Below are 27,006 nucleotides of genomic sequence, written 5' to 3' on the forward strand. Positions count from 1 at the left end.
AGGATTGTGTCTCCTTCATTAGATGGTTAAGTGGGTCAGGCGACTGGTTGTCGTGATATCAATGAAGTATCAAATTATTGTCAGAAAACATCAAGAATCAAATAAGACAACGTAGCCAAGTGGTTACGGCGTCTGCCTCGAAGCAATTCAAGAAAGCAGATCCCTTCGGGGGCGTAGGTTCGAATCCTGCCGTTGTCGAGATACCTTTTTGTGTTGTGTATCCATGGTGTTGTGGGTTCTGGACTAGCTTTTTGCAAGCGGTGAGATTTTGGTGGGTCTGGAATGAGGAAACAGATACTAGAGAACGGAGCAATAAGATATAGTGGGTCATTTCTGGGTCAAACAGTGGTTGTTGTTGTGGGACAATAGTCTACATAGTTAGTTGGTTGGGGTATAAAGTAGCAATGGCGTTTTGTCTCAGACCAACCGCAGCAAAACAAACTGGACCCTACAGGTTCTTTCTTAGCATTAATCATTAAGCGGAGTGGTTTCTTGAGCCTCTCTGGGCAAAATACCTTGGTTGTTTGTTATCTGTTACGGCAGGTCGAAAATCTAACCTGGATGAACGAGACCACCAAATTGACATATTATGGGTAGTATTGATAGGACAAAACAACGGCTGTAACGACATACTAAGCTAGTTCCTGAATTTTCTTACTGGCTAATATTCAGCTCGCCAACAAGGGCGACGACAGACGCGAAACCCGCATCAGTCGTGGGCCGAACCAAGAGCATTCCACTCCCTCGATCCCACTCAGCGATGTGCGCATTCTCCTCGGTAGCCTTATCAGGGTCACCCTCGGGAGTAGCAGGTATACCAAAGACACGAACAGAGCCTCCGGAGTCCTTGGCTTGCCCAAACATGTCATCAACTTGTCTAGCAAGCTTGTCGTCTCGGATACTGATCTTGAAACCGAGGTTTCTTACCACGACAAGATAATCGGGGAAGGCAAGCTTACGAGACTCCTCGGAAGCTGTGCTTGAAAGTTGGTATCGTCGACCAGGGCTGGGGACATTCCTGTCAAGTAGTGTCAGTATGCTATGTGGGCTTGGAAGTTGTAAACCCTACCAGTCACCAGCTGGAACCGCAACAGTCTGAATCTCGTCATATGAGAATTGAACGTCAAGGTTCGTATCAGTGTCAACAGAACCGAAAGACAAAGGCTTCTCATTCGTGCTTCCTTTGCCACTGGAGAATGACAGCCATGGACCATAAGAAAAACCATCTGTGGCGGCATGGCCAAAATCAAACTCATCAACACGCTTTCCATCTGCGACATTAATCTGTGTAGAGGAGTCTCCATCGCCAACTCCGTTCATCCAGTGCTCAATCTGAGATGTGTACTGTGGAGAGATGAACTCAGGGACATATGTGATGGCATGTGGTGTTCTGTCTTTCTCGAGGAGTTCTCGAGTGATTTCAGCGGATGCATGGCAAGCTGGCATGGTAATTCTATAATCGTTAGATGATAATCAACCTTGTTAAATATCGGACACTTACCCATCAACAAATTGCCCGCCGATCAAAGCTTGAATGATTCTGTTGAAATCTCTCGCAAGCTGACTGGCAGCTGGTCCTCCAGCGCTGAGGAGGAGAGCTTTATAGTCTGCAGCCACAGCGTCGACCTTTGACTTGGCAGCAGAATATGCCGGTGCATGTGAAGGCCACCACTGGGAAAAGTCTTCTTCACCAGTCAACCCATAACCTTCTTCCCTTTCAAACCTGTTCAGTGCACGTTCCCTCTCACGTAGAGCTTGGTCAAGTGCGCTGGTTAGAGTCCGTCCTGTCATGGTTACGCGAGTCTGGTTTCCATCTCCCTGAGGCCTGTTAGAAATGGATGTGTTACTGGTAAAGATTACATACAATCTTGACTGAAAGCAGATATCTGGTTCTATGTTAGCTCTATTGTCTCAGTCTTAGATCAATTCACTTACTCAAGTAGACATTGTGTATAGGTCTTGTGGTGAGATGGATCGAAGAATAGATCATTTGTCTGCAGAAAATTGTTGATAATGTTGTTGATACCATAGTTTGTGTAGGCGGGATCAACATCCGGCGATGCAACGGGTGCTTTTTGAGCCTTCTTGGTGAAGAACAGGGCAGGTTTGTGTCCAGGTAGGCCACCAACAGCATTCTGCACTGCCTTACAGTATGCCAACCAAAGGTACTTGTCAACTTCAGAGATAGACATTTTGATATCAAACGGTCAGATGGTTAGGAGAAAGAAAATGATGGGGAAATCCCTGGGAACAGGAGCAGCGGGTAAGACAGGATCAGCTTTTAAGGAATTCTAACAAGCCATGTTTCTCCTGTTGATAACACACTTTTGCCCAGCTTCCATTGAATCTGGAACTGAGACTAATGGTTCTCAGCTATGATAAGCCGCTAGGCAATAGGTTTGAACTCTATCAGATGTGATGAGCTTGGCAGGCTTAGCGGGCCACTTGCATCGATAGATCTCTATCGGGGAAACTCAACCGTGAACCCGAGTCAAAGTAGCTGGCGGAGTTCAAGACACGGCTTGGAGAGAAATGGTGCCAGTGACAAAATAGGTGCTTCCGCACTGACTATTGATTGATGGCTGTTACTGCTCATTCGTCAATTGTCTCTAACCGAGCCATCAACTACTGCCTGTTCCTCGCGGCGTGTCGTGCAAGGAGGGAACGGTAGAATGTCTCCCTTGCATCGTGTCTAGATTAGAGTCCAATTGGCAGGTAGCGCTTTGGAGAAATACACGTTGGTACTTCCCTGCATTGTGTCCATCATTTGAAAAGCCACCATTCCTAGACCCCATTGATCTAGCCGGTTCCCCGCGCAACAGAGTACAGAATTCGGTGGCTTGTGATCAGGGGCCCAGAAATGCTGCATTACGGTAGTAGAAAAAATGACCTCCTAAGTCTTAGGTTACAAAAATAAATGGTCTAAGAGCTATAGTCTAAGGAAAATAAAGTGGCCCACTAATTTCGTCTCTGATGCTTCCAGTGGTCAATGTTTCTAATATCCTGAGGGGAGAATCTGCGGCCGCAAAGTGAGAATATGTTGCATTACTTCAAATGATAACACCGTGAGATAAGCTGGCAGACCGCCTCGGGTCATATCTCTGTTTATTGGCCAGAGCAACAATCATCCAGGCGTTTCGAGATATGTCATTCATAGCAATGCAGTATTGTCATCACTCATACAGATATCTCTGATGAATCCCGCAGAGTTTGCGCTTTGGCCATTGGATCTTGAACGGCAGAGATGCGATGGAGCTCCCACGCGAGAGGAATAATATTGCTAGCCAAGTTAGATAAGCGGACCGACGCGTTGGTTTAGTCCAAGCGCCACCGCACGTTCTCGCTCCTACCGAGGACCAAGAACCCACGGCCTAGACAAGAATGCGTCTGAGCATTAACTTTGTCTGAGGAATGAGGTGGCAGAGAAGCAATCCTCGGGGTGTCAGAAACATCGACCGCCAAAGGCATAAGAGATAAAATTAGTATGACATTTTATGCTCCTTAGACTATAGCTTTAGACTATTTATTTTTATACCCCAAGGCTTAGGGAGTCTTTTTTTCTGTTATCTAGATGCTAGGCAGTCAAAATCCACTGGCTAGACCCAGGGTAGCAGAGATCTCGGTATGGAGGACAAAATGACTTGATCATATTGTGACGATTTAGCCGGATCTTTGGGCCAACTATTTTATCCGATCTAATCTTGGATCTCACATTCTTTACCGTCTTAAAGTCGGATAACAATTGGAGCCGCATCTGGAAACTTCTAGTGCAGCAATGAAAACCCATGAGCTTGGTATGTGGCGTACCATGTTTAAGGACACGAAGTCGAGGATCTAGTACTCGATCATAACCCACATGGCAAACGGAGTTCTAGTTTCATTCTTTCTCATCTGCCGATGATTGTGGATAGTGAGGACAGAAAAGACGGATCTCTGAAGATGAATACGACTAGACTTCATGACAGTCCTACCCTAAACTAATGGGAATTTATTAACAGAAGCATTTATTTATCTAAATAAGAGACATTTTGGTATTCCATGATAACATTCGCGTGATATTTGTCATTTCAATTGAGACATGCGAAAAATACTCTGTCTCTCTGTCGTATTCATCACCCTGTGTTTGGCTTGCATCGCACAACTGCCCAGTTATGGAAAATTCATGAGAAGTAGTTTCTACCATTGGCCAATCGGAGTAATTATAATACAAGTTTACATACGTAGTACGTAGTATGCACCGGAAACACTCCTTGTTAATAAAATCGCATCTTTCTTTGGCTGTAAACTCAGCTTCTTTCGGGAGTCGGGATGTGGGAGCCGAACTCCCCACAAGGCTTGGTAGCTTGCGTGTGTCAACACCAAGGAAAAGCCACCGCGAACAACCAATCGTCGTCACCTTTTTGTACTCTGACACGCACGGTTACCATTTTGCAAGTCCTCTCATAGGATAGACAACGACGACCCCTGCGTCATGCCAGATGCTATCCTCGGTAGTATTCCCCCTAGTTGCCGTCTATGCTTATGCTTCATGCTTAGCTTCTTCACTAGCATTCGACTGACTTCATTCGGAGAGATCGTCGTTTTCGATATCTTTGATGTAACGCGTCAGTCACCGCGAATATCCATGCGTCTCACTCTGATTGTTACAATGGCGGTATTCTTGAGCAAGGCTACACGGCATGTGGGATCTCATCAACAACAGAAAACCAAAGGACAATATTTGCGAATGAAGAAACATAAAAGCAGACAACTCCTGGAAACAATCTATCTCTATCTTCATCCAAACCATTCAAACTACTCATAAACCATCTACAACTCCTCTCCTCACCAACCACCACCAAAATGCCTTCTATCAAGAACGTCCTCGCAAGCTTCGCTCTCGCAGCCAGCATTGCTTCAGCCCATCCCGGACACGATATCGCCCATGAAGCTGCAGAGCGCCGCGACTTTCTCAGCTCTGTCAAGAGATCCTCTCTCGCTCACTGCTCCACTAAGCTCAAGGCTCGTGGTGTTGAGGCCCGAAATGTCGCTCGTCGCTCAGCCCAAGTCAACAAGGCTCGTGCCAAGCGCGCTTTGAAGAAGAGAGCTCAAGATGCCCTGAACACTTCTCACAATCAGACTGATCAAGGCTTCACCGAGTGTACTGATGCTGCTGCCCTCTTTGCGAGCATCAACTCTTGTGTCTTGACTCCCGAAGTTACTCAGGGTCCTTACTGTAAGATATCCTCCACACCATGTTTTGTATACACGAATACTAACACAAGATAGACGTTGCTGGTGAGTACGTCCGAGAGAACATCATCGAAGAGCAAGGCGGACTCAACATCGTCCTCGACTACCAGGTCATCGACGTCGAGACTTGCGACCCTGTTCCCAATGTCTACCTCGAGATGTGGCACTGCAACTCCACCGGTGTTTACTCCGGTATCGTCGCAAATGGTAATGGCGACAGCTCCGACGAGACCAACATCGACAAGACCTGGCTTCGCGGAATCCAGAAGACAGACAGTGATGGTGTTGCGCAATTCGAGTCCATCTTCCCTGGCCATTACACCGGCCGAGCGACTCACATCCATGTCATGGCTCACACCAACGCTACCCTCCTGGCCAATCACACTCTGGGCAGCGACAACTATGCTAGTCATGTCGGACAAGCCTTCTTTGATCAGGATCTCATCTCTCAGGTCGAGACTCTGGAGCCTTATGCTTCCAACACCCAGGAGCTTACTCTCAACGAAGATGACAGTATCTTGAAGGAGGAGCTCAGCACCGACGGTGTCGACCCATTCATTGAGTACACTCTCCTCGGAGATAGCATCAGTGACGGTCTTTTTGCTTGGCTCGCTTTCGGCATCAACACTACCGTTTCCAACTCTGTCACCCCCGCTGCTTACTACTACAAGGAGGGTGGTGTTGCCAACGGAAACAGCGGCGGCGCCCCTGGTGGCGGACCCGGTGGCCCTCCTTCTGGAATGCCTTCTGGATCTCCCCCCGGATCTGCCCCTTCCGCTACTCCTAATGCCGAGTAAATTGGGAGACCGACGCTAGAGTGATCTTTGGCACAATTCTGTTGCGGCACATCGTTTTGTTAGCCGATCTACCCGGTCCTGCCGAGTTCGTCGCTGCGCCGTAGGACCAGGGAGGCAAGAATTTGTGGGCTGATGTCCAATTCTCAGTCAGGTACTGAGTCGGAGTTTGTTATTATAGAGCGGAGGAATGCGCTAGCAATTGTTAGATGCATTTTGATAGTATAAATTACATGGTTATCTTGTACCAACACGTCCTTCCAAAACACTGATACCATCCGGCTAAGAGAGCTGTTCTATAACTGTACTTGCGTGTTGACAACACTTTCCGGTCTTCCAGGTGACTATAAGTGAATTCATTACTCTGTATAGTAGTCAGCCTCAGGGTATCAGAAAAATTGGCCGCTGGAAGCATAAGAGACGAAATTAGTAGGCCACTTTATGCTCCTTAGACTATAGCTCTTAGACTATTTATTTCTGTAACCTAAGACTTAGGAGGTCAATATTTCTGCTATCCACTACCTAGGTCAGATTTAGTCTTATCAAAGTAATTGGCTGCGTCGGTGATATGAGTCCGGCGCAATGTTGATATCCGGCCAGTCGCATGTAGAGTGCCGGACGCACAGAACCTCTATGGAGCATTGTCATACTTTAACCAACAAATAAATAATCATACAAATCCGATTGGAGAATCATTAGCGTAGGAGAGCATTGGGATCGGGAGTAAGAATGCGAATACTATGTTCCACCTGCTCAGCATGTTATATCGTCTGTATATAAGCCCCGGACAATCCGGCGCTGAGCCAGACGGAGGAATGATCTGATGCATTCTTCAATAGGAAAGCGCGCTATTCAATTACCCGCTAAACATTTATTTCAAACGTTAGAGTGTTAATTTTGATTCCCATTCAACTCGTAAACATGAGTTTCCTAAGAGCTGGCTTCGTTGCGATGCGTGGTACGTAGCGTTTCTATACCAAGCAAGCTCACCATGACTCATTGTTGATTAGCAACTTCATCAAGACCAAGCATGATGCTCAATAGCAATATTGCTAGAATTGCATTTACCCGTTTTTTGTCTCAACAATCACAGTGAGTTTCACAGCCACAATCCTCCTCATCACTCAACGAAAGGCCCTGACCCTTTTCCAGAGCCCCCATCATCACAAAGCTCCAGCCAGAGGAAGGTCGGGAGATTGTTGTCAAGCAGCGCCTGAATCGACCCGTCACTCCAAACCTTGGTATTTACAAAATTGGTCAAGTTTGGTTCAGTGCTTCAGCTTGGACCAGAATCACTGGCCTTATCGTGGGTGGCACAGCATATCTCACATTAGGCGCCCATGCTGTTGCTCCTTACCTTGGACTCGGCTTTGACTCTACTGCTTTGGTAACGGCTTTTGGTGCGTTGCCTTTTGTCGCCAAGGCAGCTGTCAAATTCGGTTTACTAGGATTCCCTTTCTCGTACCACTTCATTAATGGAATTCGGCATCTAGTGTTTGACTTAGGAATTGGATACAATAAGGCCCAGTTCAAGAAATCAGAAGCAGCTACGTGGATTCTCAGTGTCATAAGTGGACTGGTATTGGCATTTTGGCTGTAGTATTAACATTTACTTGTATAGCTTGAACTGGAAACCTGATGAGATCGAGTGACTACAGATGATAGATGAATCAGAATATCAGGATGGACTAACCCAAATGTCGTCTCTCATGTCTCTGTGGCTAATATGTATATCTATTATCTCGAGGAGTGGGTAGTCCAAAAAGGTCTATTAACAAGTTACTTTTGTCATGGTACTATTCTGGTATGTGTCACAGTGTCACAGAGCCATTGGATACCCGATATTTAGCCTTGCGAAATGGTTGACTCATCTAGCCTTGAGATACCAGGGTTGGAGTCATAATTTCTCAACTTCCTTTGAATTGACCAGACCAGCAAATTCAGGACAGAAATCAACATGTCCGACTTTATCGAGGTTTATTCTACCGTTCCAGCGCAGCTGGTGACGCTCTTGAGCAACCACTTGCCCTATTCTCTTTCACTTCTTCGGAGACTACAATTCACTAAATTCGAAGGGGGACTACGAAAAACAGCAAAGATTTGTTTTGCAGCCGACTCCAAACTGGATGACGAAGAGTCCCCAAAGAGATTCACGGCTATGTATATTGACGTGGGGGGTGGCCCTGACACACAGGCATGGATCTATTCGACCTACGAACACCCCGACCAAGCTACGACCAATGACACAACCATCTATGAGAAACAACTTGACAGGATTGTCCAAGAGAGTATCAAGATTGCAAGGGATCACGGCCGACAGCTTGTATACGACGATGCTGTCTTGCTTGGAACACTTCATGACTCTGTTCGTGAACTTCTGTACAAAACAGGACGAGTAGAACCACGCGAAACAGGAGCATACGACAAGTGGCTTTTCAAGTACGATGATATACCCAAGGACGAAGTAGAATTGCCCGAGGGTATGAAATGGGGAACGGCAACGGATGATGACTGTCGGATTGTCATCTCGCGAACTGATATCCCTAGAACTGTGTAGGTCCTGAAAGCTCGCGTAAGGTTCCATGCTGATGACTTGGTATAGACAGGTTTTGCGTCGTATGCCAAGTTTGATGATCAAGCTCGAGGATGGCACTCCCGTATCTTGGGCTTTTCTGGGTATTGTCTTCGATCGTACTTATGCGGCTCGGCTCTAATTGCGTTAGGTTTCGACGGTTCACTGATCAGTCTTCACTGTGAAGTAAGTATACAAATGTTGGCAGGGATAAATGGAAGCTTATTATGTCCAGGAACCATATCGTCGACGAGGACTGGCCAAGACACTCGCTGCAAAGTTGTTTCGTGAAAAGTCCCTCGACTTTGCGGATGATGGTTGGTGTTGTGCAGACGTGGCGCCTGAGAATGATGGGAGTAGGGGCATGTGTAAGAGCTTGAATGGAAAGCCTTACTGGAGGGTTTCGTGGTGAGTTTATTTTTGGGACAATACCTAGTGTGGCCCAGACTGACAATTACAGGGTATTGTTACACGTTGGAGAGAAAGTACAGGTTTGACGGATAAATGCAATGGTGCGAAGTGATAATCTAGATCTGGTAATGATATAATTAGACCTAAGAGCATGATAGAGATTTTGCACAATACAGAATAGTTGGTTACATGAAAAACCCCACTGACAAGATGAATCGTCACAATCCTAGACTTATCTGATCTGTTAATGAACTCATGGTCCACTCGATCGCTCGGGCCTCGTTGAAAAATCAAGGGCTGTTCTCAGGACATCCGTAGTTTGACACAGTTCGGCTAATGTAGTCTTGAGCGCAATGACCTGTATCTGGTCGAAGCACGAGCTGAACATGATGTTGTGGATTTCGGAGAGACAGCGGAAGCTTCCGCTTTAATATCTTAGGCTAAATATGAGTAATAAAGCTTATCCTTAGTTAGGATATTGCTACCACTGAGTTTAATATACTATGTATAGATTAATTTGATTGATAGACGTTGATCTAGGCATTTATCCATATTAACTGACAGCGGTGACATGTCTTGCTGTTAAATGTACACATCACTTTTCCAAGTCATAGGTTGTTAATAACTCTCGATGACAGCGGCATTAATCTGATGATTGTTTATCGAATACATTATTATTTTCATCCAATCGCATCCTAGAAACATGTTTCCAATGTCAATCAGTATCGTCACTTTTCCTTTTCGGGTTTCAAGGCTACAGATCAAAAACAGCTCATGTCCAGTTACTACACCTGAAACAATCCAACTTTTGACACCTGGTCCTGGCTTTTCGTCATGTTTCAAGTTAAGCAAGGTTTAGCTAATGCCAAGGTGGGTAAAAGTCCCGAGACGCGTCGTCAACTACGGTTACACTATGTTTCAATCGAAATTAAATGTGGCCCAATATGGTCAAGCTCAACGTCAAGAACAATGAACTTGAGTTTGGTTGACAGGAAACGACATTCTATACATAGTTCCCGTTTGTTAACTTGTTTCGTTACAAAACAAGAGATGGATTCAAAACAGCAAACACTATATGGTTATCTGATGATAGAAACATGATCATCACATCAAGTCTCAGAAATGATGCGAGATGTTCAATGTTAACCAACGCCAAGATTAAAATACTACCAAAGATCTCGAAATCATATTTAGCCGAAGGAAATATCGCCATAAGGCCTGCTAGAGCATTGATATTTCCTTGGCATATCGGCATTCTCGGCCCACGATCGATTGATTTACTGTTTCATAAACATGAATAAATCGCCAAGTCGGTCGCTTAACGGACGGAAAAATTATCGAGTCGATCCTCCTTCATTGACATGGTCCGATCGGCACTTCGGCCCGCCCTGGTAAGCATGCGGTAGTTGTTTCAGCCTCATTAACCTCACGACACATGGGACTTTCTTCTCAAGACTATATATCTACTATTTCCTCTGCCCTCTTCTTTATCGAATCATCCTTTCAACTCCATCACTCGCTTTCTATTCACTCTTATACATTCTTTTCTTTCTACTTGATTCAGGAATCAATCTTATTCTACCAAAATGGTTCGCATTACTTCCGTCTTCGTTGGGCTGTCGCTCGTAGCTGGTTCTATCGCCGCGCCCTCTCCCGAAGGCCTTTTCTCCAAGCTTGCCAAGCGAGGCGGTACCCCCAACAGCTCTGGTACTCACGATGGCTTCTACTACTCTTGGTGGTCTGATGGTGGTGCTGAGGCCACTTACGAGAACGGCGCTGGCGGCTCTTACACCATGTCTTGGCAGACTGGTGGCAACGTCGTCGGCGGAAAGGGTTGGAGCCCTGGAAAGGCCCGGTAAGTCATTCTTCCACATCAACGACAAATCCATACTTACATATCTAGAACCATCTCTTACGAGGGAGAGTACAAGCCCAACGGCAACAGCTACCTCTCCGTCTACGGATGGACCCGAAACCCTCTGATCGAGTACTACATCGTTGAGCAGTTCGGTGACTACGATCCCTCCACCGGAGCTCAGAAGAAGGGAACTGTCGAGGTCGATGGTAGCACCTACGACATCTTCACCCAAACCCGTACCAACGCTCCCTCCATCGACGGTACTCAGACCTTTGAGCAGTACTGGTCCGTTCGCAAGGATCACCGATCCACTGGTAGCATTGATGTTGGTGCTCACTTTGACGCCTGGGAGAAGAACGGCATGAAGCTCGGTACCCACGACTACCAGATTCTCGCCACCGAGGGTTACTTCAGCAGTGGATCTTCCCACATGACTGTTTCCGAGGGCGGTGCTTCTTCCGGTGGTGGTGCCTCCGCTGGTGGTGACAGCTCTGCTCAGCCTGACACTGGTGCTGGTAACGGTAACGCTACTCAGCCCGATGCCGGCAACGGTGGTGACGCTGGTGCTGGTGCTGGTGCTGGAAACGGTCAGGGCGATGCCGGCAACGGCCAGCAGCAGCCCGGTGCCGGTGAGGGTCAGGACCAAGGACAGGGTCAAGGTCAGGATCAGGGTAACGGTCAGCAGCAGCCTAGCTTCGGAAATGACGGCCAGCAGCAGGGTGGTAACCCCTTCCAACAGGGTGGTAACCCCTTCCAGCAGGGAGGTGCTCAGCCCCAGCAGGAGCAGGCCGCTGGCGAGTCTTGCCAGAGCAACTAAGGTTAAAAACCTGCCGAGCACAAAACCTGGCACTGGTTTTTCTATCCATCCGGAAACGTGCATGGATAGAACAGAGTCAGACTTCCTGAGAGCTGTCAATTTTGGATGATGGTTGTTGGCAACTTCTTGTGCCCCTTGCACAGAAGTGAAAGGAATTCTATTTATTTCTTGTATATATGAAATATTTACTTGCAGATACTGCAGCTATATGAAATGATCCCATCCTCAAGTGATTTATCTGCAACCATGTTCCTGTACATGACTTTCACTTTAAAACAGTCAATTTGCTTTATGTAAGGCCTGCCAAGATCTTGACTTACACCCATGCAAGTAAATCCAATCTTTGTTTCGCCCAGACATGGATTTGCAAGCGGCGCTCTATACTGTAACCCCTACTAGTTCATTTTGGCCACGATTTCGTGGTAGCAGGCTTGGCTCGTACAACCAAATTACTTTAGGTTACTTTGGACAGGCTTTTATGATGTTTATTTGTTTGCATCCTAAACTTATGCCTTTCGTTTTTCACTACCGCTTAGAGCCAGCATACGCCACTATGCTCACTGATACCAATATCAAAATGCCTCTTACGAGAATAATGGAATAATAATACTACCAGAGACAGCGATGAATACAGTCAAGAGTCCACCGATGTCAGCAATACTGTGTCCTTGTGCCTCGCTATTACTATCGGCGCCGCCGTCATCCCCATTTGTCTTTTGAGTCCCACTAGTACTCGTAGGGTCAGAAGCATTACCGGATTCTGTGCCTGTGACCCTTGAAGCTGAATCGGTAGTCTTGCTAGGGACCTTAGTTAAGCTTGTAGTAGATTTTATAATGGCTGCCGCAAGACTACTTCAAACCTCCTTGACGTCGAGGTTGCAAGGCTTTGGCTTTGGTGACTCATCCTCCGCAAGGATGGGACAGCCAACTGTATGATTCTTTTCAAGCTTGAACGCAGTTCCCCCAATGGCGCAACCATCGTATTCGGTTATAGCTTTGCAAGCAGTCTTTGCACCTGGACGAAGAGGGAATGTGACGTTTCCGGAATGTTGAAATTGGTTGTTCTTTAATAGGTAGGACACTGCCATCATATTGCGGTTCACAGACAGTGGTCCATCGAAAATCTCACTTCAGGATGCAAGGATCTTTTTCACCGCACCAGTACTGAAACTGGTCTTCATCGACATCAGCAATGGCCTGACTTGTGTGGAGAAAGTAGTATGGCCCAGAGCCGGGTAGAAAGTTCAAGTTCAGCCGACAGATGCCAAATAGCGTTTAAGCGCAGTCAAGTTCCCAGTTGAGTGTACCGCTAAAAGTGGTCAAAATTGGCGCGTTTTGGAGGCCAAAGATGACGGGAAGTGGTGCTTCTGCTGCGTACGTTTCCTTCGATGGTGGAAACACGATGTCTACTTCGCCAATGGCAGGGAATGAGACGACATCTTTACCAGAAGCAGCGGCCAAGATTGAGAGACCTAGGCTGATGAGTGTTGTAGGTATGGCACGCATAGTTACATCAACAACGGGAGTTATCAAAGAAGGCTGAAGATGACGGTCCGAGACCAAGTAAATCATATAGAGTATTTAAGAGTAATAACAGTCAGCCATCGGCAATGGATCCATCCCTGTCATTGCATCCAGATCCAATTCGATTTGGGGTCCAGCTGAAAAGGCTGAAACCCATTTAGCGTCACAACTAATTACAAGTGAATCCCCTCCAATAGTTTGCGCACAGTTTCGCTAGCATGACACTGAAGATTTGCTCGATCATGAATCAGGAACCAACGTCATAACCTTATCTCGAACTCTGTAAGCTTAATTTAATGTCAACTTATATGGGCTTCGGCTTGGAGGTCAGGCACGACAGTCAAGTCAAATAATGGACTCTAGATGGTAGCAAACTCAGTACGTAGAACCGCATAGAACAGTTAACTGTCTTGTAGCGTGTTTAATAGATTTATTTGGGTAGATTGTTGGTAATCTCATGCGCCTCCATTATCATTAACATATCTATGAAGAACCAGAGATAATGTAGGACTATGAAAAGTTAGAACAGCAGTTTAACACATAGGATTTGCTTACTAGATCGTGCCAGGCGACACCAGCGTATTCAGACTCGCTTTTGCCATAGTGCTCGAACCCAAGCTTTTGATAATAAGGCACAAGTCGGTCGTACGTCAAGATTGAAATTCTGTCTGCTGCGTCCATCTTCTTCATTTGGTCGATGTATGCTCGCATAATAGCCTTTCCCAAACCAGACCTCTGGTAGTCAGGAGACACGGCAAGGGCGTGAAGGGCAATTGTTCTTCCATTTTTCTTGTGGCCGACATCATAGTCACCCTGAGGGTCAGACTTCCAGTCAGGAGGGTAATCCATGTCTTCGTCCCTGACAGGCTTGTTGGTGGATTTGGTGGATATGACGTGCGCCAGAAGCACGTCGTCGTTGGATCCAGATCCTTCAACGAAGGGTATGTCGTGAGGGATGGGTGATGGTAGGCTGGCCCCTGCACGTAGGAATAGACCCATGCATAGCTCAGGGCATACTGTCAAGCGGTATTCGATCTGTGGGCGACTGTGAGATCAATATTGTTCACTGTGGACTCACATACCTTTTCGCGAGTTGCTGCTTCGGCTGGTGGAAACGCAGCAGTTTCGACGACTAGTGACCGTTCCAGGTCGTTAATGTTGAGTTCCCTAACGTACAGTGACATTGCTTCTAGACTTCCAAAGTAATGGGAGGAAGATGCTTGAGTTTTGATGATCTCAATACCAGACAATCCAACCGAAATTGATAGAAGAGGGCGGGGTTGAGTGGGGCAGTCTATTTAAGGGCGCGCTTTTCGACTGATCGTCATGGTCTCGATTGAGGCTCTGCGAAGATTACGATTTAAGAAGTCGGTGATGAAATGGTGCCAAAGTTGAGTCAACGGTAACTTTGATCGGCTTCTTGTAGCATCTATCAAAAATTGACGAAGCATATTCATCTCGCAACATATATCCAACAGTTCTGTACATATCCAATCTCAGTGCATGTAACGCCAGGTCACAGCCTTATCTCCCCTGGCTGAAAGCTCTTCTTCCGACACGGTCTCATGCTCGCCGGCCGCCATTCTCCTTTCGCGGCTTTTGTTGATGCGGCTGTAGCTAAATATCAAGATAAGAGCGGCGATTATTCCTGCGCTAATAAAGCCAAGTTCCAAAGCATGGCCAAGTATATACCGAGGACCGTCCTTTTGCCGGTAAAAGTTGGATGCCATGGCCTAGTTTCATTAGAAAGATCGAATAAACGCAGAGAAGAATAGTAACTTACACCACCAAGGTTGCCAACACCGATCTGAATAGCCATACCGACACTCCGCTTGTAGCTTCCTGACAGGTTGTTGGCTAACCATGTGATGACTCCAGGGAATGCTGGGTAAATGGCGCAAGCGGCAATGAAAACTCCACCATAGACAACCTTTGGGTTGTGAGTAGAAATACACCTGCACAGAAGTTAGAGTCAAATGAGGTGCAAGAACAAGACATGACTTACATTGAGAAACCAACAATCATGACACAGAGGAATGTCACGATAAACGGGCTTCTCTTTCCAACCCGATCTGAAGTCCATGCCACAATCACAGCAAGAATTGCCGCTGTGATGTAGATGGGCACAGTCATGAGTTGGGCAGTACTCGAACTGTAACCGAGATTTCGAATAATGGTGGGCAAAAAGAGGCTGATTCCGTAGAGCGGGCAAACAATCTGCCAGCGTGTTAGTAACTTCAAGACAAGCGCTCATATGTTATACTCACTCCCCAGTACACAAAGATATTGACCCAGATCTGCCAATCCTTGAATGCGTCCCAAACATAAGCCCATTTGAACTCATCGCTCTGCGCGACACGAGACTGGCTCTGACCGGCGCCCTTCTGCTGACCCTGATACTTAAGTCGGAAAACAACAAAGGCACGCTCCTCTTCAGTCAAAAAACCTGCGGTCTCGGGGAAATCGTAAAGAGCCCAAAAGGCAAAGATGGCAACAATAACAGTGACAATTCCTTCGAGAATGAAGATCCAGCGCCACCCTTCGAGACCACCAACACCGTCCATCTTGGCAATTCCAAAGGCGAGAAGACCGCTAAAGGCACCGGCGATAGAAGCAGCCGAAAAGAAAAGGGCTTGTCGGAATTGGATTTCGTGTCGGCAATACCACATGGTAAGATAGTACTAACTCTTATCAGCAATCGGGACGAAAGCCAAAGTTTGTTGGACTTACCGCAACGCCAGGGAAAAGACCAGCCTCGGTAAGGCCGAGAAAGACGCGAGCAACAAGAAGACCGGTGTAATTCTGGACGATACCCATCAATGTCATCACAACACCCCAGGCAATCATGATTATAGGGAGCCAAACGCTGGGGCGGAGCTTTTTGAGGAGGAGGTTGGATGGGACTTCAAAAGCGGCGTATGTGAAGAAGAAGACGGTAAGACACCAGTTGTATTGATCGGGAGTCATGTTGAGATCCTCTTGTAGGCCTTCGATTTTTGCATTTCCGATGTTGCCTCCTGAAAATATAATTAGCTTGATATTGGGGTAAGGCCGGCGGTGACGTACGGTCGAGGAATGAGAGGAGATATAGAAGTGCTAGCATGGGGATCAAGCGCATATCCATCTAGGATGCTAATTAGTTGGGTTCACTTGCGGTGACGACATAGAAATACCTTGCGCAGAATCTTCTTCTCATCAAGGTGAGAAAAAGACTCGAGTGTTACTCCTGGTGCTGTAGCCATAGCATCAATGCGGCCAACTTGGGTACCATCATGATATCGATTGGGGGTTGTCTCTGCCTCCAAGACCTCTGCCTTTTCGTTTGGGGGAGTAGAGTAAGGTGCCATGGTTGGAACAGTTGAGAAATGAAACTGTGTGAAGCTTGATCTGAAGGTTCAAAAAACGTGGAATTGTGGATGATCAACGTGTTTAAGTACGTCGGAGCACACCCCTTGTCTTCCCCATGATTTCCCCGCAAACTCCAGGTATTTGTATTGCAGATCTCATATCTAACGTAGAACAAGGGCCACAAAAGACGCAGTGTTACAGCCGTAAGAGGCTTGTGGGCGGAGGAAGCGGCAGATGGAGACGGCGTAAACGAAACTGCAACAAGGGAAGAGCGGAATTGGTTGACACAGAATAAAAGAGGACCGAAAGGGTAGTGGTTTTCGCTCCACATTCTGGCGGGATCGGATCCGATGCCGTTACCAAGTTGTATCAAGTCAAGTTGATTTGAGTCATGCTGTCATGGTTCTCGTTAAGTTTAACTGTAGTGGTGCTTCGGTTCCGAACGCTACCAGCAGACCAGCAATTGCGTTTGACTCATGGGAAGTGGTGGCCGTCCCATTCGATGCAAGGGCTTGTCCAAGATTAACCTCGCCAACAGCCTTGAGGCTACCGCTAAACGGGTATCGTCTGTTATTTGCCCGTTTACTGCTTGTTTGCAATGCGAAGCTTAAGATTGTGCGAAGCTTAAGATTCCTTAAAGCACAGTGACGATACCCCAGATTTAGTGAACTTGGTGATCAGCATGCACTAACGTTACCCCGCATCTCGAAATACCAACCCTAGTTCCCTGTTTCTTTTCCTAATCATCAAGTTCCGGATCCGATTCTACTCATCAACCCATCATCGCCTCTAATTCGAGATGAAAAGGCCTCCACTATAGCGACCCAATCATGCCAACTCGTCTTGTGACGCGTCGTACTCAATTTTCCAGTTGCGATGAATGTCGCCGATCGCGTGTAGCGTGTGACGCTCAAAGGAACCCCGACAATCCACCTGGAGACCCTTCTTCGCCGTGCACAAGATGTCGGAACCGGAATCAAGCATGTACTTTCCAGGTATGTAGTGACAGTGTACCATATACCGTTAGGGACTAATATATGTTCAATTGTATAGTGGCTTGAAAATACCAGAGCAAATACTGCTTCGAGTGCAAAGGGGAAGTCTCGTCGAAGTCGAAGGACAATCTCGCGGCCAATAAGTGATACATCCTCGACACAAGCCAGCCATGGTACAGATACTTTTGAACAGCCGGCCCCGGACGATGTTCCTGCTTTCGAAGCAGATATCGCTATCTGTGGCGAAAGCTCGACGGTTTCGGCGGTTCCCCCAAAGTCAGTATCCCCATCACGGTACACAAACCCACATGGGGACTGCGTGGGTGATGCCAGTATGGGGCCACTGGATACCATATGGCTCGATACACTGTACAGAGAAGGGTTCGAGGTTGTATTTGGCTCCTGGATGGGAAGCTATAGCTGTCCATTTTTGTAGGTATCGAAGTGACTCTCTCTCAAGTCAACGCTGACATTTCGCAGATTTGGCCATAATCTGGCCGATAAGTACGTCAGTATATCTGATCTCTGTCGCCATCTCGATGAGTGCATATTAGACTCGGGCAGCAGTGGAGTGGTTGGTCGAGGTGAGGACGCTCAACAGTCTCTGCAAAGCACCATTTGTTCCTTTGCTGCACGCTGGCTTCCTGTAACTTCTGTGGCAGAGCCTTATGAAAATCACCTGAGCCATGTTCAGAGTCTTTGGAGACATGCCCGAAGAGACATGCTGCGCGTCATCAACAGACCTTCTTACCGATCCATGTTATCATTGCTATTATTTGCTCTAACACCAATACCTGAAGGAATCTCGGAGGAGGAAGAGACAGACGGCATATCCGGCCAAGCTTGCGTCCATGCTGCCTTGCAACAAATTCAAACTTTACGAGCTCGCCAAAGAAATCTTCAGTTCAGTGGCTCCAAAGTCTCCCCTTCACTAAGGTCAGAAACCATCGTCACAACACCCGAATCAATCGAATCCTCTGGATTCATCAACGCCGAAAGCACCGTATACTGGGCCGCCCTGACATTTGATACATCAGCGTCCTTAACTCTGAACTGTCGATCTTTGTTGTCCTCAAACATCTTCGGCTTCGAGTCTGAGATGCCCTGGCGTCTGGTCAGGACTTGTGCCAAGATGTTCGATGAAAATGCCCGTCAATGGAGGCAAGCAAGCTCCGACATGACAGATGACAGGGCGAACCAGATAATTGCTGCTGGTGCGTCTTGGAAGCTCCTCGGGTGGAAGTTGACTGCGATATTCAAGGAAGCTCTGCGTGATGGCCACGAGGAGCTCGAAGTACGAAAGGCCTATTTCGCTGTGGTGGATTCCATAAAGCAGTTTGGTATTATTTACCGTCCTCTTTTAGACGAGTGCCACAAGAGAATGCCATTTCTTGGTCAACAGACCAAGCTACGTTGGTGTAGGTACAGTATAGATCTGGTGGAAGAGGCCGCACTGACTTATAGAATAGTTTCTCTTATGCTTCACTACCACCTCAGCATATTAATGCTAGTCGACATCATCGAAGCTACCGATCGTCGAGACCTATTGCAGGATATTACAGACATAATCATCGATGCCGAGAACACAATCATGAACACGCTGGCCTTTGGCCTTCATAATACCTTTACACTAAAACGGCCCCTCGACGATTCTCACAATGGAGGGAGATCAGTATTTACAGTACCAATCGTGTCTATTGATCCCTACCCGCATCATGCAGTTGCAGGGGTGCAGCTACTACGAAAGGCAATTGACCGTGATTTTGGAGTAGGAAAGATTACGGAAGACACGTATCAGAGTTTACTCTCGACGTTGCAACAAACTTTAAAGTACCTACCACAAAGTTCAAGATCTGTTCAAGCCGCGATAGCAAAGTTTTCAACGGTTTCAGCCAATATGCCATAATTGAACTTACCTAGCCATATTACGGTTTTTCGACTTCTGCACTAGTCAAACGAAAACATTTGTTCTCAAGGAAATGATTGCCAAGGCGAAAGCGGAACTCAGTGATTCAGTGATTCAGGACACAGAAAATAGGAAAGGTGGAAATGGGCATGTCATTTCACTCTCTCGACAAGCAGAAACAAGAAACGAGACTCCTCACTAGCCCGATGACAATTTCCGCACAGCGGAAAGGCAAAAATAACTCCAAAAGAAGCGAGTCAGCCACCGACATCACAGCTGACTATTCGGGTATGATTATCCTGTTTCTTATACCATCGGATCCGACCACGCCTTAGAGAATAAATAAAATGTTTCCTTTTTTGCCACGGCTATCAATCGGATCCTAAATGACGATGTTGTATTATTTCTTTATTTAGGATATTCCTTCACGGGTAAATACTTCATCTTTTCCGTTAAATGAAATCCGATAATCCTTACACCTAAGTACAAGCGCAACTCGACACGATGGTACTCACAACAGCTAGAATGGCCGTCACTCTGATCGGTGCTGGTACCCAGGGACGACGCCTTGCTTTTATGGTCAGTGCTTGAAAGCAAGATGCCAAATCAAAACGGCCCATATTACCAGTCCCAGAGCTGACTCAATATATCTCTAGTGGTCGAGTACAGGCAATGATGTCCATTTGGTCGACAGCCAAGAGTCTCAACTCCTGGCCAGCCTCGAAGCTATTGATGATTTTCAAAAGAGTTCCAACAAAGAATATGCTTCATGGGGGAAAATAATCACCCATTCAAGAGAAACACTATGTGAGGCACTTCAAGCCGCATGGTTGGTAGTAGAGGTAAATGAACTTCTCTATCCGAAACAAAGAGATACTGATTTTTTAGTGTGTTCCCGAGAGACTTGACCTCAAACAAAAGGTCATATCTGAGCTAGATTCTATCGCCCCAAAACAGACAATTATTGCCTCAAATTCTAGCAGTTACTCCTGTTCTGAAATATTGAAAGGCCTTGACTTGAAGCATGAAAGCCGGTTCTTGAGTGCTCATTCTTGTGAGTGAAGACGAATGTTTCTTCGAGGGACTGTTACTGATGCTTAAATTGGAAGATTGGCCGCCTGAAGTACCAGGTAAGCATTTCACTCTGATAAAACGGCAATCATGCTAAATAGGCCAGAAATCGAGATCATGGGTCACGGAACCACAGATCCTTCGCATATTGATCTAATGATGGAGCAATGCAAATCCCACGGCTTTTCTCCCTTTCACGTCAAAAAGCCATCGATGGGGTACATCTACAATAGGTAAGTGATGGTACCGATCACAGTAGCCCCAATGACTAATAGCTGTTCTCTTCAGAATATGGGCAGCTATCAAGAGAGAAGCCCTTCTTACAGCAGCAGAGGGCGTCGCAACTCCTGAGGAAATTGATGGCATCTTCAAAGGAGTTCTGAAGACACCCAAAGGACCCTTTGAACAGATGGATTTGGTGGGACTAGACGTTGTTATGGACATAGAGCAGCACTATGCTGATGCGAGGGGAAATATTTCCAGCGAACCCCGAGAATATCTGCAGAAGTTCCTAGATGAAGGCAACCTGGGTATCAAAAGTGGACGAGGGTTTTACGATTATACTAGAAGATAAAGGTCTGGTTCGTTATCTTTAGATTAGCTTGGCAGAGTGATGCCTTCATTGTTCCAATTTGATAATCTGTTGAATACCAGCGAATCAAACGAACTCGAATCATTGTATCCTTGAAACGCCTCCCAAGCGAAGAAGACTCGAATCCCAGGCTCAAACGATTATAAAACGTCTTAGTATAGTTCCAGGCCTCCCAAGCCACCCCGCTGTGGTGACATTGGATAAAAAGAAAATGTCAGGGATCATCTCGTCATTCCCGCGGGGAATATTGTTGCATCAGGGCTCGGCCCGAAGAGGAGCAAATAAAACTCGACGGTGTGGAGAATGCAACTGCATAGTGCAGGGGACTTGCCACGGAGTGAAGTCCTCATGCTTTGAATCCTATCAGGAACTGATACTTATATAGGCAGTTGGTTTAAAGTGGCAAGTCGGGCAGCCTAGAGTAGAAATTAAGCCCGTAGATATACAAGGGTCGATGAAAAACACTCATCCATAGACTTGGACCGGGAACGCCTTGCTTGGCGAGCCTCTACGCTCCACTATGATGTGACTAGGGGTGCTGACTTGTTCAGGTTGTTCAATTTACTACGGTGTTGGGTTAAGCGAAAGCGAAGTCATAGTTACCCGCGGGTATCGTAGTAGATCTATGGTTGATACAATCGCTGATAGATCGCAGTAAGGTCCCAATGGTGTAGTCAATTAGAAGGTACTGGTCGATGTTGACAATTTATTGCTGATCACTTTTGCGTTCTGGCCCAGGGGCCTTCCTTATACCCTTTCTTCGTGATCGTCACCTGTTGAACGTTAAATGCGCCCCATTTTAGGTTTTTGCTCAATAGAATGCCACAACCTATCTCGCATAATATGATAACACCAAGACAACGATCAAAGTCTACCATATGCAAAGTTGAATTATATTATCATGATATAATTAAGCGTTCTAGCGCAAGAGAATGCAACCTTTTCCATTCTAATAATGTCGCAGTTTAAATGTAGACATAACAGAAAGGACCAGATTGAGTGCTCATGAGATCCTTGATCTGCTTATCAGGTCCAAGCCAGCCCATATGAATGGTGTCTTCAAAGGTAGTGTCAGCGCTGGGAGGCATATTGAGGAACGTGTTGGTGCCTGCAAGGGCATCCTTTCCATTGATACGGTTCTTGGTGTCAAGCATCTGCCAAATCCACCAGACACGGTCAATCATGGAGTGGTGAAGGTAGAAAGCAGGGTCACCAGGGGAGGTATAGACATCCCGACCAGGGTCACCACCAAGGGCGTAGTGACCACCACCATGGATACCAATGTCTCCAGTGCCGGGGACACCCTGCATCTGCATCTGGAAGTCAAAGACATTCTTGGGCTTGACGATATTGTTCAACACAGACGTGGCGTTAGCAAATCGGCGGTTCACTGAGTCACTCAAGTCACGCTTGAGGCAGCGGGGATTGTATTCGAGCGGATCGGGGTTGGCTTGGACTGCACCTCCAGGGAGATCAAGGGCTGCAGGGCCAAGGTTGACGCTCATGCTCTTGAAGGGACCTGAAGTGACACAGCCACCTCCATTGCCGGTCTCGAGATACACAGGAGGCAGGCCACTGGATGCTCCAATAACAATATCGGGGGTTTTGCCAATGCTCTCACCATCACCAGAGAGGGATGTATCACTACCATCAAAGATAGGAGACTTCTTGAGGCCGCTAACGGCAGTGAGAGACCAGTCCCAGTACTTTTAAAGCATTTTAGTAACCAAAGTAAGTTGTCATCGTTTTGTTGGGGTGCTTACAGGCTGAGTACCCTTGAAACCGCACTCGTGTCGAAGAGCCTCCTCATACAACCACGTATAGTAACGATGGTACGAGAGGAAGTTGCCTGTATAATGAATAGTAGAAGTCACATTAATATGAGTGGCAACAAATTCATCAAAGCGTGTCTTGGCTCCAGGGGCAAATTCTGCAGAGCCCTTGCCAGGTTTGGACTGAAGACACTTCACAGCCTTGATATAAGCCTGTTTGTCACTCTTAGAGAGTGTGCCCCTACCGGTAGTTAGTATCATGCTTCATCTGCATGACATGCAGTGGCATCCAGACTTACCATTCCCGTCGAACGCGGACCTTGCTCCAATCGCAAGTATTGGCACGCTTGGTCTTGCCCCCAGAAAGCTCTTGGGCAGTCTTGTAGGCGGCAGCAGCAAGATCAGAGATCGCGTCGATGTTGGTCACCTCAGGAGCAGAGGCGTCAATTGTGGTGGGCTTGGGGGCAGCCAAAACACTGGCAGTGTTGAGAGCCACAAGGGAAAGGAATCCGGCACGCATGATGATGAAAGAACGGGGGGGACAGGACAAACGAGGGACAGGGATTGCTCAGGTTTCAACTCTGGTGATTGTGACTTGAATAACCGGTGAGTGAAGAGTGATGATGGAGTAGAATTTGACTGAACTATATACTGCATATGAGTCTCCTTGACCGGGGTTTTCGTCAAATCAACTTGCATGACCAACAAGCCCTAGGTGCAGGACAAGGAAATGAGCGGTCTTGGCTCTCTGTCAGACCTCACGACTATCATGGGTAAATATTCTACCAAAGTACCTTACAATTGGAGTATCGTGTAGAACCATTCAACAGTAGCTATAAGGCAAGGATTGGCTTGAATTGGCGGCAATTAACCTCGGGCCAATGACCAAAAAGCCGGGGTCGAGACAGAAGAGCGTGGTGAGTGTGGAGTCGCGAGACCCTCTAAACCTTATACATACAGTTGAACCGAGGCAGGGGTTCAATCGAGACCAAGATCTAATCCGATTTAGGGTTGTGATCCTACAGAATGAACAGGGAGTTCAGGAAACCGCGGGAGAGTTCACAGAGTGACAGGGATTCATCTGCAGGAGAAAGGTACACCAGCGGCGCATTTGTTACAATGAATAATTCAGGGGAATAAGGTCCAGTTGATGATATGATATGATGAGTGAGCCCCTTTTTAAAAATCATGAACTTGAGCTGGAGCTACTATTCCATTTATATCCGTATCACTCAACGGAACTTTTATTAGTACAAACGATGGCTGATCATTGAGCGAAGATCCGGAAGAGTCCCGTCAAGTGGAGAAAGGTATCCATATCTGAGAATATGTCCGACACTAACATACATAATATGTGCCATTACCGTTAGTATCAGCGGGGAAGACAAGAAGACTGTTCCGAGTGTCCGGTGTTTTGAATTCCTGGATAAATGGGGACGGAATACAGGGCTAATATCTGACTACAATGACCAGATTGGACAGGATACAAAAGACACAAAACCCACTTTGTGATTATATTCCCATCCGAACTCCTTGATCGACGTGTAGATCCCCCCTCGCGAATCATGGCTGGATCCAGTTGACGTGCGACTCGACTTTATCAACCCCAGAAATATGTCACTCTGCTATGAATGAGACCTTCCATGTTAAACATCCCTTCTCATGCGAAGCCGTTGCAGTTGCATTCGCAGACTTGTACAGGAAGCATCAATCCATTTCCTGGCGGAGAAGAATTGCCGCGGGTCCTGCAAACGCTTTGGGCGTGCATATCTTTAGTCTCGGCTGTAGTGAACTGGATTTAGAAATATTTTGCTACATCATCTTGGCGTTTCACCTACGGTGGCATCTTTCAGGAACATGTGATCACCACACCCTGGCCAAACTGATGGAACTAGCCCTCAGATTATGTTGCGTACCGGATCTACCGCTGCCAGGGATCTCATTCCAGGCGTGGGGTATAAGACGGAACACACCGTGTAGGACGCTTAATATCAGGAGGCTGGTGATTATGTCTCGGTACTATGATAGTTCTACATTAACTGGGTAGGTGATCCGACTTTAGTTTGGCAGTATTCTCCGATTGGGAAATGTGGAAATTACTCAATGCTCAATACGAACAATTTGACGTGGCATAATTCCGCTGTGACAGTGAATTCGAGTCAAAGAACTTAAAAGTACAACTTCTTCTTCATTGCGTTATACCTTGTAGCAAGATGTTGATCTTCCTACTTCGGAAGACCCCGCCGAACCTGCATCTCTACTATCCTCAAAAGGCCTCACCTGCGTTCCTGGACTGCGGGACTTACATGTTTTAGCTCATGCTGAAACCCTGTTAGAAACGTGGTGTCCAGGCTCTTGACGTGAGAGGCAGCTCGTCTACTGATAGTACCCCCTTGGCAAACACGTTTTACCCCCTCTTCTGTGCATCTATTTTTTCTTATTATATGCCCTACTTCCCCTGCATCGCTGCTCTATCCTTTCCATGTTCTGGGGTCTCTTGTAAATCTTTGCCTTGTGTTGATTCATCATGGATCCAGCCAATCTGCCCTCAAATCCTCAAGAGAACGCGTCTGCTACTATTCTTGGTTCTACTGTTTCTATTGTCACTTTGGCTACAATTGTTGTACTTGCTCGTTTGTATGTGCGAGTGTTTATTATTCGTGGTACTGGATGGGATGTAAGTTTGATTTTGACATTGCATTCTACTTGCTTTTTGTCTTCCCTTGACTCTACGCCGATCATTTGCTTGACTATCACTTTCAGTACGGACCAACGCTGACATCTTGACAGGATGCATTCATGATATTAACGATGGCCCTCAATTGGGCCGGAGAGGGTGCCATCATTGCTTCGGTGGTCTATGGGGCTGGGCAACACATCGGCGATGTCGATCCAGCTGTCTTTCAAAAAGGAATGAAGCTCAACTTTATCAGTCAACCCATTTTCCTTATAGCTATCTGTGTCGTAAAGCTATCTGTCGGATTTGCTTTACTACGAATTGCCTCTACCAAATTCTACCGATGGCTTATTTGTGGTATCATGATATTCATGTCAATCTATACCATTGGATGCTTCTTTGTAAGTTGCAACTTCCAACCACAAACCCCCAAATACTGACATGCCCAAGACTGTGGTACTTCAATGTACGGACCTTCGTGCCCTCTGGGATCCTCTAGTCCCCATGCAATGCTGGGACCAGCGCACCCTCCAGAGCCTATCATACACAAATGCGGCTCTAAATATCTTGACCGATCTTTTCTTCGCCGTCATTATTCCTACTCCCATGCTATGGAATCTCAACGTCCACTTCCGCACTCGAATAACACTCCTTGCCATTCTTGGCCTCGGTGTCTTTGCCTGCGCTGCCGCCATTGTAAAAGTCGGCTATGTTACCAACTACGGCAAAGTCGGTGACTGGCTCTGGGACTCTCGCAACATTAGCATCTGGACCGTCGTCGAGCTTAATGTTGGTGTTATTGGTGGCAGTCTGCCCTGTCTCAAGCCACTGTTCCGCCGCTTCCTCGGCACATACTATGGCAAGGACTCCAAGAAAACTCCGACTACTGGCAACACTGGCTATGGTCGTGGGACCCTGCGAAGCGCGACAGGGATTAGCGCAAAGAACTGGCATACTTTGTCAAGTGGCAACAGAAAGGATGATGAAACGAGCAGCCAAGAAGTTATCAATGGTGACTATGAGCTTCGAGACAGTATAACAAGCCCTCACGGGTTTACCAACCATGCGACAGTCCTCGGTAACATTGATGTACAATCGAGTGACGACGAGGGCGCTGATGACGCAGCACACCGAGGTCTCCATATGCAAGGCATTACGAAAACCACCATGACGACGGTCAAAGTTTCCAGGGCGGGACATTGACCAATGCGATAATTTTTAGCCTCTTTTTACTTGTATCTATGATTTCGAATTAATGGGGACGGAATTTGATACGATAGTATTTATGAATATGTGTCAGGCTTCTCTAAGAGAATCTCTCTGGGCCTAGAAGCATGTATATAGTTTTTAGTATATAAATCTCTTGACGACTTACGATATGTGTAAAAGATCCTCTCATTCTCCCATCATTCTTATATGAGTTTAGTTATCGATACA

The 27,006-nt window shown here is 46.7% G+C and overlaps 11 protein-coding genes and 1 non-coding gene across 12 annotated transcripts; 8 read left to right on the forward strand and 4 right to left on the reverse strand.

Moving 5' to 3' along the window:
* The first annotated feature begins 105 nt into the window (after positions 1 to 105).
* Positions 106 to 198, forward strand: FPOAC1_002108. Its single transcript has one exon. It is a non-coding gene; the product is annotated as a tRNA-Ser (tRNA).
* A 456-nt stretch (positions 199 to 654) lies between these two features.
* FPOAC1_002109 (uncharacterized protein) lies at positions 655 to 2,192 on the reverse strand (the record flags this gene model as incomplete). Its single annotated transcript, XM_044846695.1, has 5 exons — positions 655 to 1,018; positions 1,070 to 1,453; positions 1,502 to 1,818; positions 1,865 to 1,886; positions 1,936 to 2,192. 5 exons carry the CDS (start codon positions 2,190 to 2,192, stop codon positions 655 to 657), a joined length of 1,344 nt encoding a protein of 447 aa, XP_044712611.1.
* A 2,650-nt stretch (positions 2,193 to 4,842) lies between these two features.
* FPOAC1_002110 (uncharacterized protein) lies at positions 4,843 to 6,029 on the forward strand (the record flags this gene model as incomplete). Its single annotated transcript, XM_044846696.1, has 2 exons — positions 4,843 to 5,215; positions 5,269 to 6,029. 2 exons carry the CDS (start codon positions 4,843 to 4,845, stop codon positions 6,027 to 6,029), a joined length of 1,134 nt encoding a protein of 377 aa, XP_044712612.1.
* A 918-nt stretch (positions 6,030 to 6,947) lies between these two features.
* FPOAC1_002111 (uncharacterized protein) lies at positions 6,948 to 7,626 on the forward strand (the record flags this gene model as incomplete). Its single annotated transcript, XM_044846697.1, has 3 exons — positions 6,948 to 6,984; positions 7,037 to 7,118; positions 7,179 to 7,626. The coding sequence occupies 3 exons, from the start codon at positions 6,948 to 6,950 to the stop codon at positions 7,624 to 7,626; spliced, it is 567 nt and encodes a 188-aa protein (XP_044712613.1).
* A 357-nt stretch (positions 7,627 to 7,983) lies between these two features.
* Positions 7,984 to 9,095, forward strand: FPOAC1_002112 (uncharacterized protein; the record flags this gene model as incomplete). The annotated part of the gene is made up of 5 exons (XM_044846698.1): positions 7,984 to 8,579; positions 8,629 to 8,702; positions 8,750 to 8,784; positions 8,834 to 9,006; positions 9,059 to 9,095. 5 exons carry the CDS (start codon positions 7,984 to 7,986, stop codon positions 9,093 to 9,095), a joined length of 915 nt encoding a protein of 304 aa, XP_044712614.1.
* Positions 9,096 to 10,595: 1,500 nt separating this feature from the next.
* On the forward strand, positions 10,596 to 11,684 carry XYL4 (Endo-1,4-beta-xylanase 4; the record flags this gene model as incomplete). Its single annotated transcript, XM_044846699.1, has 2 exons — positions 10,596 to 10,864; positions 10,913 to 11,684. The coding sequence occupies 2 exons, from the start codon at positions 10,596 to 10,598 to the stop codon at positions 11,682 to 11,684; spliced, it is 1,041 nt and encodes a 346-aa protein (XP_044712615.1).
* A 551-nt stretch (positions 11,685 to 12,235) lies between these two features.
* Positions 12,236 to 12,775, reverse strand: FPOAC1_002114 (uncharacterized protein; the record flags this gene model as incomplete). Its single annotated transcript, XM_044846700.1, has 3 exons — positions 12,236 to 12,240; positions 12,298 to 12,490; positions 12,545 to 12,775. The coding sequence occupies 3 exons, from the start codon at positions 12,773 to 12,775 to the stop codon at positions 12,236 to 12,238; spliced, it is 429 nt and encodes a 142-aa protein (XP_044712616.1).
* Positions 12,776 to 13,691: 916 nt separating this feature from the next.
* On the reverse strand, positions 13,692 to 16,555 carry FPOAC1_002115 (uncharacterized protein; the record flags this gene model as incomplete). Its single annotated transcript, XM_044846701.1, has 10 exons — positions 13,692 to 13,718; positions 13,764 to 14,243; positions 14,291 to 14,502; positions 14,719 to 14,941; positions 14,992 to 15,163; positions 15,214 to 15,425; positions 15,476 to 15,889; positions 15,939 to 16,225; positions 16,275 to 16,332; positions 16,382 to 16,555. 10 exons carry the CDS (start codon positions 16,553 to 16,555, stop codon positions 13,692 to 13,694), a joined length of 2,259 nt encoding a protein of 752 aa, XP_044712617.1.
* Positions 16,556 to 17,386: 831 nt separating this feature from the next.
* FPOAC1_002116 (uncharacterized protein) lies at positions 17,387 to 19,457 on the forward strand (the record flags this gene model as incomplete). The annotated part of the gene is made up of 4 exons (XM_044846702.1): positions 17,387 to 17,551; positions 17,610 to 17,983; positions 18,032 to 18,969; positions 19,021 to 19,457. 4 exons carry the CDS (start codon positions 17,387 to 17,389, stop codon positions 19,455 to 19,457), a joined length of 1,914 nt encoding a protein of 637 aa, XP_044712618.1.
* A 206-nt stretch (positions 19,458 to 19,663) lies between these two features.
* Positions 19,664 to 21,102, forward strand: FPOAC1_002117 (uncharacterized protein; the record flags this gene model as incomplete). Its single annotated transcript, XM_044846703.1, has 8 exons — positions 19,664 to 19,745; positions 19,874 to 19,888; positions 19,948 to 20,036; positions 20,114 to 20,299; positions 20,346 to 20,511; positions 20,567 to 20,587; positions 20,635 to 20,761; positions 20,817 to 21,102. The coding sequence occupies 8 exons, from the start codon at positions 19,664 to 19,666 to the stop codon at positions 21,100 to 21,102; spliced, it is 972 nt and encodes a 323-aa protein (XP_044712619.1).
* A 983-nt stretch (positions 21,103 to 22,085) lies between these two features.
* FPOAC1_002118 (uncharacterized protein) lies at positions 22,086 to 23,412 on the reverse strand (the record flags this gene model as incomplete). Its single annotated transcript, XM_044846704.1, has 3 exons — positions 22,086 to 22,826; positions 22,884 to 23,133; positions 23,192 to 23,412. 3 exons carry the CDS (start codon positions 23,410 to 23,412, stop codon positions 22,086 to 22,088), a joined length of 1,212 nt encoding a protein of 403 aa, XP_044712620.1.
* A 2,007-nt stretch (positions 23,413 to 25,419) lies between these two features.
* Positions 25,420 to 26,772, forward strand: FPOAC1_002119 (uncharacterized protein; the record flags this gene model as incomplete). The annotated part of the gene is made up of 3 exons (XM_044846705.1): positions 25,420 to 25,569; positions 25,683 to 25,970; positions 26,020 to 26,772. 3 exons carry the CDS (start codon positions 25,420 to 25,422, stop codon positions 26,770 to 26,772), a joined length of 1,191 nt encoding a protein of 396 aa, XP_044712621.1.
* Positions 26,773 to 27,006: the final 234 nt, after the last annotated feature.

Source organism: Fusarium poae, chromosome 1, assembly GCF_019609905.1.
Source record: "Fusarium poae strain DAOMC 252244 chromosome 1, whole genome shotgun sequence".
Classification (NCBI taxonomy): Eukaryota; Fungi; Ascomycota; class Sordariomycetes; order Hypocreales; family Nectriaceae; genus Fusarium; species Fusarium poae.